Source organism: Rhipicephalus microplus, chromosome X (genome assembly GCF_043290135.1).
Source record: "Rhipicephalus microplus isolate Deutch F79 chromosome X, USDA_Rmic, whole genome shotgun sequence".
Taxonomy (NCBI): Eukaryota; Metazoa; Arthropoda; class Arachnida; order Ixodida; family Ixodidae; genus Rhipicephalus; species Rhipicephalus microplus.
This window is the reverse complement of record NC_134710.1, coordinates 164,931,275-164,946,210: the sequence shown is the minus strand read 5'-3', so window position 1 is coordinate 164,946,210 and position 14,936 is coordinate 164,931,275. Positions and strand designations below refer to the sequence as shown.

Here is a 14,936-nt window from a genome sequence, read left to right as displayed (position 1 = left end):
AGCACACAATAAAGCAGAGCGGGATAATATTATACATTAATTTTCAGGGCTAATTATTACTCACAACAGCATCAAACTATGTGATTACGCACAGCAAAGTGATCGTATCCATATTTCCAGCTTCAAGGCTCTTCCACTAGGAAGCAAGACATACCGATTTTTGTTAAAGGGGCAGACTGGTCTTGGGGACCAAAAAGTGACACAAATATTCATTTTTTAAAATTGACATATTTGGTTTCTGCAAGTATTTTTCTATCTCTCTGCAAATTTTCGCACACCAGCAAGTAGTAACTTTTTTGTAATGTCATTCTAACTGTCCAGATTCTTTGTGCTGTTAACATGCAGAACCTGCGAAAAAAATGGGGAACTGACTTTGAGGCTTCTCTATAATAGGCCGGCAACTGTGTTAGAAGTTCTGTTATGAATTTATGAGCACCTTTATGAGGATTGCAAAGCATGCGCACTATGATTGTTGCTTTTTGAAGAAGCTGTGTGTTTTCGGTTTTTTTCCTTTTTTTTTTCAAAAAAGTAAATTTACAACAGTTCAATTTTGAGGCCTCAATATCTCTGCAGCTAGAGCAGGTACAACAATAATTCTTTTTGCAACGAAAACCTGTATGTGTGTAGGATGCAAGTATGAGAGCATAATTTAGAGTGCAAGCCTTTTTATTTAATTACTCATCAAAATTGTAATATAATTTCAACTGCTCCTGAAAATGGATAGTTAATTTTGTGGTAAATTATCCAATAAAGGCCCAAGAACAAAAACTCCTGCATACTTTCACTCTATAGTCATTAGTCTATGCTGGAATATCTTAAATATCACTTTTAATAAAGCACTTTTTTTCTATGACGGCCCTGAACAAAAGGGGTTGAACTTAAGTTATCTCAAGAATAAGATGAGTTATAGGAAAACTAATAAATATTTGAAATCAGCAGAAAAAACTGCATACCCCTGTGTAGTTTGATCAAGATCACTGAACAAATAAACAAAAAAATGTCTAAGACCAGTCTGCCCCCTTAAGTTTAAACACTAACTAAATACATAAATCCTACTCTCAAATCGAAAAGAATGCTGGAACCTGCCACTGTATTTCTCCATTTTTTCATTCTTCCAAGATCAAATCAGAAGTTCTGACCAGTTGTCGGACCGTTTAACAAGTCCATGGCCAGTTTGGAATGTATCTCTGAAGTCTTGTGTTCAAACCTTGCAAAAACTTGTTTACCCCCACCATTTATTGTGCTAAGTAAGACGGAATGGGTAGGCTAATTGGAAACATAGCTCTACGAAGCTCACGACAAGAAAACAGTGTGAGCAGTAGCCATTCATTCTGCGTTTGCAAACATTATTTCTTTACATTTAAACATAAAATAACATGATAAAGGCAATATATGTCTGTAAGTAGAAGTTTTCTTTCTCCTGCCATATTTATGAATTTTTATGTGTGTATAAAAAGCACCAAAATGTAGGCGAAACAATCTTTAACCAAGCCTTTATTTTAGAAAAAAAAAAGGGAGGGGGGAAGGGTCTCATAGCAACATACTTAAATGATATTTATGAAGAAAAGTAAATTTAGGGGTTCGTTTTCTTTGTCATACACAATAATAACAATAACTAACAGACAATAATACCACGGAAAGAATAGGGGATGTTATTAGATGTAATTGATGTGTAAATGTGATGAAAAAAAAAAAAGTGGACGAAAAGATAACTTGCCACCAGCAGGGCCAGAACCTGTGACCTTCAAATAAAGTGTCCGATGCTCTAGCCCTGAGCTACGGTGGTGGTTATCACCTCGTCGTGGACGAGAAGATGTCCACCAAATGGTCTGTAAGAAGTGTCTGTGTTAAACAGTCTGTTAGCAAGACCGTTTATTTTCTTCACTCTGATGTACACAACAGAAATACAGTGCAATGACTTGATTTAAGAAAAAAAAAAAAGAACTTCATCTGATCCTCGGCATGTAAATTATTGTAAATGTCAAGGCTTGTTTCATAGATATTAAGGACTTCTCTTCTAGCCTGACACCCAGCATGGCACCATGCCTAGAGTCTCCACTATACCACACAAAGCCAGATTTCACAGCAGGTCCGCACACAAAGCGACACAATTCTAAACTACACTTCATATCTATCAAGCTGTTGACAGTTACCACTGTAGGCAGTGTACTTAACGCACACTCCAGACCGGACATGGTACGTCAAACTAATTTCCCAGCGCTTCTTCCCGTGTCCTATCTATTTTTGTGCCAGTAGTAAAACACAAAATCCAACATCGTTAATACAACACACACTTTAGTAATGACAGGTTTGCCGCGCCCCGCTGCGGTGGTCTAGTCGCTAAGGTACTCGGCTACTGACCCGCAGGTCGCGGGATCGAATCCCGGCTGCATTTCCGATAGAGGCGGAAACGTTGTAGGCCCGTGTGCTCAGATTTGGGTGTACGTTAAAAAAAAACCACATGGTCTCACTTTCCGAAGCCCTCCACTACGGCGTCTCTCGTAATCATATGGTGGTTTGGGGACGTTAACCACACATATAAATCAATTAACAGGTTTGCCGCACGTTATAAAGCTTTTATTTCATAACATGTTCAAATGATGCTCTAAATTATGATGGTGTAGGCGAAGACTGTGATCGTGTCGACAGTTAACTTGGATGTATTCGAACAGAAAAACGTGGATGCTTTCAGTTACACAAGCAAAACTATTCACAACATGCACGGAAACAAAACGAAAAAAAAAAAAAAAAAGCCACGCCTTCTGTGTAATCGGTCAATTCGAAACGACGTCACATTTTTTCCCCGCATGCTTTCAGACCGCAAGTGTCAGCCAAACGAGACAGCAAATACCAAGGTTATTGTGATGCCTCCCTAAAGTTTCTTCGGGACGAATCAGGTGCCGCGAACTTTCGTGGAAGTTCTTGTGCGGCCACGAACTGCGTAAGCGCTCACCTCCTTGTGCGTCTAATGTGTCCAAAATTTTCTTGAGCCTCTCGTCAACATCGTCACTTTTCTGCTTTTCCGAAGCGCAAGGGTTTTCTACGTAATAGCTGTCTCGAAATGCGTACAACTCGTCCACGGCCTCCTGCAAAAACATGCGTGACATCAAAACAAGGCAGCTGTCAATGAAGCAGCTTCGGGATAAGAAAAGCGCGGGTGTCTTATTGCAAGATATCTGAAAAGCGACCACATCGTGCCCAAAAGCTACAAATAAATTACCTTTATAGAGGTCAGACAAAATGAATCAGCGTTATTTTCTTCGCGCCGATCCAATGACTCTGTTTGGTCGTCTGCCATTTTTGGGCGGCAGTGTTTCGGTTCCTCCGGGGGTACGAGCGTTGTTTCATTTTTTTTTTTCATTTTCATTTTATTTACCCTAAAAGCCCGAAGGTATTACATAGGGGGAGGTGGGCAAGATAGGTTTTTACACAACATTTCACATAAAAACAAGAAAAATAGCGGTGTTTAATCATTAGTGCATATAGACATATAGACATGCATGTGCAGTTCGTCGAGAATATGCAGAAGAACAAAAAAAAACTCACGAAAAAAATCAACTGCTAAACAACATACGTACAATTCATCCATAAATACAAAAATCTATAAAAAAACGTTTACAAAGAGCACTTGCGGAACAAAAATCATACACAATTTACATACAAATGTAAACAAATGAGGGGCAAAACCACGTGGGCAAAACACTCTGTTCATCCTCCGTGGTTCATCCAATCGCCGCTTAAAATTGACTTGACTTGGCTTGAAGTGTTTGAGCAGCTGGTGGCTGAAACGCTTGGCTTGAAGCGTAGAGTCACGCTGCGAAATTTTTATTGTTCAACAACGCACAGGAGAAATCTCCCACTGGCACCACCTTGCAGGTCAAAACGCAAGACTGGTTACACACTGCAACTACGACTACTACGACGGACGAACGGGGGCCGCTTTAAGGGGAGACACAGGTATGGGAGGCCGAAAATTTTCCGAAAGACCAATTTTTTAAAGTATTTTTTTTCATAATCATTAAGGTCTAAAGAAGCTGTTCCTAAAATATTATAGCCCTGTAATGCGTATTTGTCCAGTTATTTGCCGCAAAGTCAGTTTGATGACTATTTTCGCTTCCGAAACCACCTCAAAAACGGTCGTATTCAACGCCGCAGCGCGCGAGAACGGCACCAAGTAGCGCGGCCATTTTAATCTCTTTTTAAAGACGCATTTTTCTATTATTTGTTTTTAGCAAAAGAACGTTTTTCGTCTAGCAACAACGCAACTATTGTGAAAAAAAATTTAAATGGCGTTTTTGTCACGTCGGGCAGTTACCAGTTTCCTATTGGACGCGAAGGGATTCGTCTGCTAGACAGCGACGTGCAAGCCGCCATTTTTCGTAGAGGCCTAACAATGGCTGTGCATTCGGTGCAATGACAGGCGGTCATCGGAAGTTCCGGAGTGCTCATGCGTTCGGAAAAAGGCGGAAACGGCGTCCGAGAGCCCGCACCTTATCACCAGCGAGACCTTCTGCCTCCGAGAACTTGGAAGAAGCAGGCTGTGCCAGCGCTATCACCGCCGCGGCACCCGTGATCGCGGACGCGATAGCCGCGTCCCAAGATCACACAAGAGCTGTGCGCGTCGACACTCCCCTGGTTTCCGACGCTGAAAAAGTGGCCATCGAGTGTCGTGCGAGCGATGTTTTGCAAGATCTTTCATCGAAGTCTGCCACAAAACGCAAGCGGTCTTTTTTTCGAGACTCGGATGGAGCCGCAACGCCTGGTACGCCGTTCACCGTCGTTAGCTTAGAGTTGGTCAACGAACTTCTTCAGTGTATGAAGTGCGGTGTGTGTGGCGGGCCTGGCAGAATCTCCAAGGAAGACCGCGAATATGGCATAGCAGCGAAACTTGTTCTCACATGTGACGAGTGCGATAAACTGAGGACCGTATGGAGCTTGCCGAGAGCAGGGGGGGGGGGGGGGCGCATCGCACGGCCCCTTCGAAATTAACGTGCTCGCGGTTCACGCGGCAATGAGCACAGGAAACTGGTAAACTGTACTGAACGATATTTTTTCCGCCCTAAATATTTCACGGAGAGGCCTGCACACCAAGACATACCAGGATTATGTCAAATTGAAAATGAACCCTGCCGCGCGCGTTATTGACGACTGCGCGAGCACCGTGAAAACTGTGTATTCCGAACTCAACTATGGAAATCCTGGAGATATCGCCGTTTCCTTTGATGGGACTTGGTTGACCAGGGGCCACTCATCCCATATTTGTGTAGGGACCGTGATTGAACTATTCACGGGTTATGTGCTCGACTTCGTCGCCCCATTGAACTTTTGTTTGGGCTGCCAGCTAGGGCCGAAGGAGGACAACGCAAGGTATGCCGAGTGGCTAGCTAGTCACACTTGCCAAAAGAATGCCTCCAGTGAGCCAGGACATATGGAGGTGGAAGCAGCACAAATTTTATTTGGCCGCTCATTGGAGAGACATGGGCTCCGCTACACAACCATGTTGTGTGATGGAGACAGCCGGACCTTCAACAGTCTGCAGGAGGCACAGGTATATGGCTTCGTGCCAATAGAAAAAGAGGACTGTGTCAACCATGCGCATAAGCGCATGGGCACAGCACTTCGAAACCTCCTGCAAAAACAAACAGCCGAAGGAAAGCCAAGCCTTGGCGGCAAGGGCAAACTGACAGGCGAGCTGGTCACAAAGCTCACGTCATATTGTGGATGGGCTTTACAAAGCAACCAAGGAAGCATTGAGGCCATGAATAATGCTGTCTGGGCAACCTTTTATCACGTAGCATCTACTGATGCAAGCCCTCAGCACTCTCACTGCCCAACTGGTGAAGAGTCATGGTGCAAGTACAACAAGGCTGTTGCCAAGCAGGACACTCCTCCGAATCATCGCTACAACCTGCTGGAGTACGTGGTTGATGTCTTGCGGCCTATTTACACGCGCCTCTCTGACAAGAAATTGCTGAAGCGTTGTCAGCGAGGCAAAACACTGAACCCAAACGAGAGCCTACGCTCCGTCATCTGGTCGCTTGTGTCCAAAAACAAACACGTGTCACTTTTCACCGTTGAAGCTGCTGTGGCCAAAGCTGTCGCAAGGTTCAACGCTGGCAAAGGGAGAGCAGATGCCACCATATTGAAGGAGCTGCACCTGCAGCAGAGTGTTGTGGCTGCTGAAAGATGCTCAGAAAAAGACAGTCGCCGACTAGTGGCATCGGAGAAGAAGCATGAGCATGCTGAAAACTTCAAGCAGGCCATGAAAAGAAAGCGCACCAAGGAGAATGATGATGACTACATTCCTGGTGGCTTCTAACATGGTTAATACACTGATTTACACCTTTTCTTGTTAAATATAAGTGCTCAGTATGTTCCTAAACTTCTTTCCTCGTTTTCTCAAAACAACATTTTTCATCACACCCTAAGCCATTGCCCACAGTATCTTTTGATGTAGCAGTCAGATTTTGATAATTCTTGCAGCATTTGAAAGCTTATACATTGATTAGTGCAAGAAAACAAAAAAAATGTAATATTTTTATTTATAATAGTGATTTAATTAGCAACAACCTAAGCAACAGTTTCAGATTTCTAATGAGTATACTTGTTAAGGCCATAACTCTGATACCAGTGAAGCTAAAAATAAAATTATGGTTTTGTTACACTCCCTGGCCTTCATGGAATGCTGTCATATCAAATTTGTAGCAATATTTTATGAGGAAGATGTCAAAAGGCTGGGTAGAATGCAAGTTTATGTAACATTCAATATTTAAGAATCTAAAAGTGATAGCAAAAAACTAATTGCATATTTGTTTTCAGCTGTGAAAAATACATATTGTATTAAAATTTCAGCTGGAAATACTGAAAATTAAAAAAAAAATTTCAGACCAGTGTCTCCGCTTAAGAAGCTTCGCACCTAAAAATTGTTTTCCTTCCTCCATGGCCCGTGGGAATGTGATCCCATTGTGTAAGAGGGATTCATGTGAAAGTCGCTGCCACTTTTCTCAGTTCTTGCGAGGTCGCTGTGTGTACGCCGATGGGCGAACGGATTTCACCGCGGTGCTCAGTAGATAACACCGAATCTCTCGAAGTGTTTGCTGCCAAATCTATAAGCAGTGATAATGAGCTCTGCAAGCATGAAGTAAAGGCCGTGTCTTGTATGATTTGTGAATACCTGTTTGACGCATAATTTCAGTATTGTGGCCTACTAGGACGTGTGGTGCTCCTGTTGCTGAGGGCCGATCGGTATTAGTTGGACTGTCATTTGGGTGAATTCCGACCAGCACTCTTCGTTCTTTAGGCTTCATCTTGTGCAAATGCACGAGGCAGATTTGGCATGCGTAAGGTGGAAGAGACGGGATGTAAACAGGCATTCACCCGACGTAAGAATTATGCTGTCACCGATAATGACAATCTGTTTTTTTAGCAGTGACAGTTTAGGTAGGTGTATACAAAGTAAAAAAAAATAAAACGAAAATTTATTCCTGGGAGCACTGTCTAGCCCAAAATGCCGACCCTCAAACGTATTTCTAGAATTAGTCAACATTGCCGGCAGTCGTGTTATGCGGCAAAGTAAAGAATGTACTACGTAGCACTGTCGTTAGGCCTCGTGTGTGTGCGTCGTGTCCCTAGCTGTCTCATTAATGGCAATACAATAGACAGCATCGCCACCGACCTCAGCCTTTGTAACTAGCCCATAATCATTTACCCTCGAAAAACATTTTCTGACAAGCAGTTCGCAAGGCAATAAACTGCTAGTTTATTGCGAGAAGTGCTAAACACTTATGATAGACTCCAATGGTCGAAAATTTTATGTGCAGTTTGTAAATGAAGCAGGCTGACCTTTGCAAGGAATTGATTTCTGAAACATTTTGCCAGAACTAACAGCAAGCTGGTTTCAACAAACTTTTCGTGACCCGAGATGATAGTACATGTTCATGCATCTTGCAGGGGCTGCTTGTTGGCGAGATGGGGTAGTAATTAGCCAAGTGCCAGTCATCAGGTGTGGACACGCATTGCATCCCAAGTCTTATAAAGGCTGCTATGAAGAGCCAGGCTCAAAAGTTCTTGACAGCATTAGCACACAGCAGTACTTATATAAGAGGGTTACCACTAAGGCTTGCAGCTGCCTTAAGGTCACTTTATGAAACACCTTGTAGGTCAATAATTGTTGGGTTCACAGCGAATTTCGCAAATTGAGAAATTAGAAGCAATGAAATTGTAAAAATACTTTGTTTGTAATGAATAGACAGTCTTAATGTCAAATGAAGTTTCCAGGAGGGTGAATTTAGTTTTGCTGATGCTTCTGGTACCATCATTACAGTCTATATGTATTGGTGTTTTGCACTAGTGATAATCTAGCTTTTCTTCGGTAAACTTCCCGATTAAAAAAAAGTATAACATCAATTAAACTTCTTATTTTTTTATGGTTTAATCAGGCACACCATAGAGGTAATTTGGAGCTCTTAAGTGAACTTATAGGTGAGGTTTGTGTACAGGATATGTATGGTAATCTTTCAGTGCTCAGGCTTTGTTTGTGTAATACTTGAAACCTCTTTGTCCATGAAAGTTTCTACTGGGGCAAACAAGGTCCAGCACCAGGTTTGGCCCTTAAGCAGGTGGTAAGCGTGAGCTCAATTTTAAGCCCTTCAGGAGCACCCACCCAGGAATCTAGAACCTACGGGACAAAACCTCCAGTGCACCAAGAAGGGCATAGAAGAAGGGTGCAGGTCACTTCAGGAGGGCATCTCCTGGCCATCATCGTTATGTAGCCATGAACTTGTACTACCTATGTTTATCAGATTCTACTAACAGATAACAGACTAGGTACAAATGTTGCTTCTCTATTGCAAGATGGCACATCAGACATTCACATAGTCCCCTCACCGGAGGCCCCTAGATTTACTTGAAAATATTTCCTAGCACGGTGTCCCTTTCTTGTTCCCACGCAGCTTTCTCAAGCAAAAGTATGCAGCTTGTCACAGTCAATCTAGCTGGTGCCATGCAGGGACGGCTCCAGCCGTCATGATGTGCACTCTCGTCTCTGGAGCTATTAGACACTGTAGAATTAAAGCCTGGTGTGCATGCTTAAAACCGTGACCACTTCTGCTTGCGTGCCCTGCACTGGTTCGTACCTGTCGCACACATGCACAAAATTGTGACGACCCTGAACAAGAGGCTTTAGTTCTGGCAAATGCTGCTCTTGCATTCACTTAAAGTGTCAGGCAATACACCATTTTGCCCAACTGTGATCGCTTTTACTTATCATCTGCATAGCTTTCCAGGTTGGTCACAATACAGAAATAAACTTTTCTTTTTGGGAGCACCACATTTTTAAGTTCACAAGACCCCACTAAAGCATTAACATCATATGCAAGCAGTAATATGTAGAACTTCAATGCTTTTTTGTCCTAACAAAGACAAACAGATTGTCATCTTCAGCCTGCCATCATGCATGAGCTTTAACATATGCTCTGTTGTCATCTTGTGTCAATGATGCCATCTGCATTCTATTAGTTTAACAAAGCTTATAACTTGGCAAGATGGTACAGCTTCATGGAGGGAATGAAGTGCAGAAGTGAGATTCACAAAACGCGAAAAAACACAGGGCATGCTTAACTTCCATTTGTCTTTATTCGTGGCTTTGCCAGCAGGTGTATAAGTAAATAGACACATGCACAATATGGTGTAATACAATTTCACAGTCATTTAAAATAAAAACTTCACAAAACAATGCTCAAGAAAAATTTCTGCCTTTGTAAGTTTCAACAGATGTGTCGCCTACACAAACACCTGCCTGAAATCCTTATCTTATATTTGACCTCAACTGACATGCTCGGCCACTTGCGTAGCAATAAGCCAGATTTTCCCGGCCACTCTGAACAGCCTGTAAGTTCACTCCTTACAACTTCTCTCCACCTTACCAGTGATCATATACCAGATAAAAAACATTGAACGATCACCCTCCTTTGCTCGCTCTTTTCAGTCATAAGCTGGCGCTAAGTTTTTTATTTTTTCACAGCTAGTAATACAACTGACACATGCGTCAATGTTGCATATGTACAGCTAACCTCGACCTTGTTTTGACATCTTGCCCTGATATAGACTATAGATATTATGTACTTGCCTGGGATAAGTGATCAGTGCATACCCACATTTTGATTTATTTATTCGCTTATTTATTCATGATACCTCGAAGGTTTTGACACGGGAGATTGCACAAGGGTTAGGCACACCGAACAAACAACCGGTCTGGTTAGAACCTTTACAGATGGTCTTCAAAGGTTGCTTTGAAATGAGAAATATATTGGTTATTAGGGCATTATCAAGGGAATCTATGGGGATCACCATATCTTTAGGTTCACAATATTCTACTGAAGCACTTACAACATATGCAAACAGTGATATCCTTAATTTCAGCACTTTTTTCCCAACAAAGGTAAACTGGTTGTCATCCTCAGGCTGTGATCATACAAGAGCTTTAGCACATGCCCTGTTGTGTCAATGATGCTGTATACGATGCAATAGTTTAACAAAGCTTAAAACTTGGCACAGTGATACAAGCTTCAGTGAGAGAATAAATGATACCTACATTAGGCGAAAAACACATGACATGTGTTAACTTCCATCTGTCTGTATTTGTCGCTTTACCAGCTAATATGTAAGAAGTCAGACACATGCATAGTATGGCAGTGTACTGTGTCGCAGTCTTTTAACATCAAGATGCATCACAAAATATTGCTCAAGAAACTTTTCCACCTTCCAAAGTTTCAACGGATGTGTCATTAATACTACATACATCACTCCCTTCTCAGCATGACATGCTTCCAACAGTCTACATGTCATTCTATCACAACCCCTGCCTGGAATCCTTATTTTATATTTAATCTTGATTGACATGCTCTGCCACCCACGGAACAATAAGCCAAACTTTTCCATCCACTCTGGACAGCATTCACTTTTACCAACCCGCCTTCAAATTTCAAGTGGTCATAGGCCAAATAGGGGTTAATATATCATTCACATAGCTGCACAACTATGCTTGTCAAAAATAAATAAAGATGAACATTGCAATTGCTTTGTGAAAAAACAAGTGTAGGGCGAGTAGAACACTTTCTATGAAGACTTTGTTAAAACATGGCACAGAAGCTTTTAGCAGAAAACATATAAAGCCAACATAAAAAATTATATGCGCAATAAGAATTCTAACACTGCAAATATTCTGAAGGTTGCAAATATATTGAATCATTGAACATACCGAATTAAATGGTCCTACAATGCAAATTAAAGAAAGCTTCGACTGTAATACCAACAACTGTGTCTATCTGCTAGAATTCTCAGCTTGCAAATTTCAATATATCGGTCAAACTGAAATGCCATTTAGATTATGTTTCAGTAATCACAAAGCATGTATGACCACATATCCTAGCATGCATCTTTCAAAGATGTCATTTGCTTGATCAACTAACAGCGATATTGGAATCTGGTTTTCGATCCCACCATAAAAGAAAGATGTGTGAATCCTTCCTTATATATAAATTCAGGGACGCGTATCATCTGGTATTGATGAAAGTGTTGGAAAGCTGACATTCCTGACCACGTAATAAATGAGCCATTCTTTCATATATCTACTAGGTAATTAACCTCATTTTCTATGCTTGTTATAGATCTGTTTTTACCGGCTGTTGTGGCACACTTTGTCGAGTTCATTTTTACCACTGTCCCTGCTTTTATAGTTTATATTTTACCTTTTATTTTCTAGTTCATTTACCCTTGTTACCATCAGCACACTTAATTTCTTATTCACAATCACTACCTGTTTTCACTGCTGTTGCATTTTTATTGAATTCCTTTCATATGTAAGTTCTTGCTTCTATAAGTAAGCCTGTTCCTGTGCATAGCCCACACATTGCTGTCGAAAACTGTCTTGCTCGCAATTTTTCTATGCAGCCACAACTATATCGAACAAGTACCTATGTTTATTTCTGATTGCATGATGTGTCGACTCTCATTTATTCAAACTCGAAGGGACCCTTGAATTTTGTTTGAATTATCAATGAGTTTTAATAAGCAAAAGTTTTCAGATAGATGACCCTGGGTGAGATGACACCACACATTATGATTAGGCATTGATTTTATCACATTTAAAATTTTTAAAAGTATTTTTAAACCCTAACTACACACAATGAACAGAAAGCAGAGGTGTAAGCTTCACAAGTTTATTGGCCATTTACTGCTGATCACACCTTTTAAATAAATCATAAATTGACAACTGATTCCTTGCTATAGGTATGTGCTTTCAGCACAAAGCTCTCTATACCAGTTGAAAAGCATTACTGTTTACCATGCGTGTGCTTTGTTTCAAACATTTGTTTACTAGCAAATCTTTTTTTCTTGAAGGCATGAGGTGCCTACTTTTCATTTTTAGACTGTTAGGATTATATAAGCGCACAAATTTTTCAAATAGTAGTGCATGTGCATGGGAAAACAACAGATTATTCTGGTATGGAACTGCAAAAAGTATGAATTTATCCAATGATAGAGTTTGAATTAAGGGGCTTTTAAATACATCGAAAGAATAGGGGGCTAACTAAAAAATTAAGTTTTGTTTGAATAAACTGAAAGTATGAATTATCGAGAGTCTACTGCATAGCAAATCTATGACAATAATAGTTAAGCATACGTTGGGGGCCTCCTGCTTTACTCATGTATATAAAAAGTGTGTTTTTGCCTGTGCCTTGTATCCCCTGATAAAGGCAGGCCTTCTTGCCGAAATGTTGGAACACATTTTCACTCGTTCATTCATTATTTCTAAATGATCCAGTGCATACAAAGCACTTGATCTGCAGAAACACTTCTGGATATGTGTGCGTGTGTGTTTGTGTGTTATTTTTTGCAGCTCTCTAAGTTCTTGCAGACTGTTATAAGTATGAGAGGACTTTTATACTTTACTATGTAAAAAGCAGTTCAAAATGTCACTGAAAAACCTAAGCTGGTTGACAATTAACAATTTCACTTGGATCAAGCCTAATTGTTTCATTTGATAATTGTGTAAAGTAGAAAGGAAAGCTCGAATACATCAATACTTGTTGTACAAAGTGAAACATCATATAGATGATTTAATTATACTTAGTAACACTCTGGCTGGAGGGTGCAAGGAGCACAAGGTAGGATTTCTGTTGAGTGTTTTATTATACAGTTTGTTCAAGGACGACAAGCATGTGATTTATCTTTGTGTAGACTTCTGAAGGTTAGCTATCTGAAGTAACACGGTCACTGACTGTGTTTTCAAGTATTACAAATAAGTAAACCTGGTTGTTGATTAGTTGGATTCGGTCAAGCTCATATACTATAGCTTCTGGCTGTGTGGATCCCAGATTATACCACCATCTATGGTTGGGCACATTGCTGTTTTAGAGGCCATCAGCTTTGTTTTAGGCATGACATATCGTAACTTTGGCCTTAGAATTCCGCCTTATATTTAGCTGAACCACAGATATTTCTTGATTTGATTGATATGTGGGGTTTAACGCCCCAAAACCACAGATATTTCTAATCTGCTTGTTCCAGGTTAGATTCGAAGCGATGTAACACCACATATTTTATATGAATTGATCGCTTCATTTCTTTTTTTTAATTTGTATGCTTCAGTGGCTTTCTTCGACTAACAGGTAGTTTTGTCAAAATTGATTTTCATGCCCCATTTTCACAGCCTTTTTCAACTGCACACAAAGCATCATTAAGCAAGACCTGGTCAGCGACACATTCTACACAAGTGAATAGCAGAAAGTCATCTGTGAGAAGTCTCGAATCAATGGAAAAAATTTCGCATCAACACGGCGAATCGCTAGCATTCAGTAAGAGACTCCAAGTTTCTCCTAATCTTTTCTTACAACATGCTATGATATGTCAGCACTGAACAGGAAAGTGTACAACTGGCTGTGCATTGAAACCCCTGCCGTGCTTATAACAGTCAGCCACTATTTCTGCACATGGTTGCAAATAATTCATGCAACAAAATTTTCATTTATCAGCACAATAAAATGATAACTGCAAGAACAATATTGTAAGTACATAAATTCACATGTGTTTCATTTGTTAGTGGAACATAAAAAGTGTAAACCTTTATTAAACTGATGCTGAAATGATTACTGACACCATTTCAAAAAAGTTGCTTGGTCACCCTTTTGTCTGTTTTCACGCTTGGCTGGCAGAGCAACTCCGCCCAAGCCGAATTCTTGCTGTTGTCAAGTGCTATTTTTTCAACTTGCGACCTACTGCATCTAGTGAGAATAATGAAACGAAGTGCAACATGTTCAGCACGCATGCTTCATTCTCCCACATTCTTCGGCACAGAAAGAGAAAGGAGCTTTGGCTCATTTTCTCAAGTTTCAGTTTTCCAGACTCCAATGTGAGACTTAAGTGTCCCTGTAACAATTTGTTATTGTCTGCAATTAAAGCATGTCTTGTGAAAATAATCGTGTTTTCTCTGATGTACTTAAATGCACATACAACAAAAATATGCAACAGTGTTGCATATTTTTGTTTCTTGCTACAACTGTACTGCATTCAGAGCAAGTGGCAGCCTATTGGCAATTTTAAATGAAGCTACGTATTATATTATCTATTCAAGGAAGCATCTGGAGATTGTCTGGGCATATGTTTGTCGTGGTTATAAAAATTTTATAATATATGCTCTGTTATTGCTCACCTTTTCACAACACCCACATTTTCTGAGTTATACGATATTATTGAACAATGCTTGATTGATTTGATTGATTTTGTGGGGTTTAACGTCCCAAAACCACTATTTGATAATGAGAGACGCCGTAGTGGAGGGCTCCGGAAATTTTGACCACCTGGGGTTCTTTAACGTACACCCAAATCTGAGTACACGGGCCTACAACATTTCCGCCTCCATCGGAAATGCAGCCGCC

The 14,936-nt window shown here is 40.7% G+C and overlaps 2 protein-coding genes across 7 annotated transcripts in view; one reads left to right on the top strand and one right to left on the bottom strand.

The window, feature by feature from the left end:
* The window catches only part of LOC119177121 (tetratricopeptide repeat protein 5), an 80,832-nt gene extending 77,103 nt beyond the window's left edge, over positions 1–3,729 (bottom strand). For 2 of the 6 annotated variants that reach the window (XR_012887084.1, XM_075878135.1), the window contains exons 1-2: positions 3,221–3,548; positions 2,954–3,086 (exon numbers count right to left, since the gene is read on the bottom strand). Coding sequence is in view for 4 of the 6 variants with exons in the window: in XM_075878135.1 (XP_075734250.1) it covers positions 2,954–3,086; positions 3,221–3,367 (280 nt within the window). In the remaining 2 variants the exon portion in view is untranslated. Of the gene's footprint in view, positions 1–2,953; positions 3,087–3,220; positions 3,557–3,661 lie in introns of those variants that run through there. The other 4 variants (XM_075878137.1, XM_075878138.1, XM_075878136.1 and 1 more) reach the window with 4 other exon arrangements.
* Positions 3,730–4,264: 535 nt separating this feature from the next.
* LOC142775853 (uncharacterized) lies at positions 4,265–14,477 on the top strand. The gene is made up of 2 exons (XM_075878134.1): positions 4,265–6,323; positions 13,712–14,477. Exon 1 carries the CDS (start codon positions 5,120–5,122, stop codon positions 6,317–6,319), a length of 1,200 nt encoding a protein of 399 aa, XP_075734249.1. The 5' UTR covers positions 4,265–5,119; the 3' UTR covers positions 6,320–6,323; positions 13,712–14,477.
* Positions 14,478–14,936: the final 459 nt, after the last annotated feature.

Excerpts from the sequence above, each read along its gene's own strand:
- LOC142775853 (XM_075878134.1), top strand. The coding sequence starts at position 5,120 with ATGAACCCTGCCGCGCGCGTTATTGACGACTGCGCGAGCACCGTGAAA.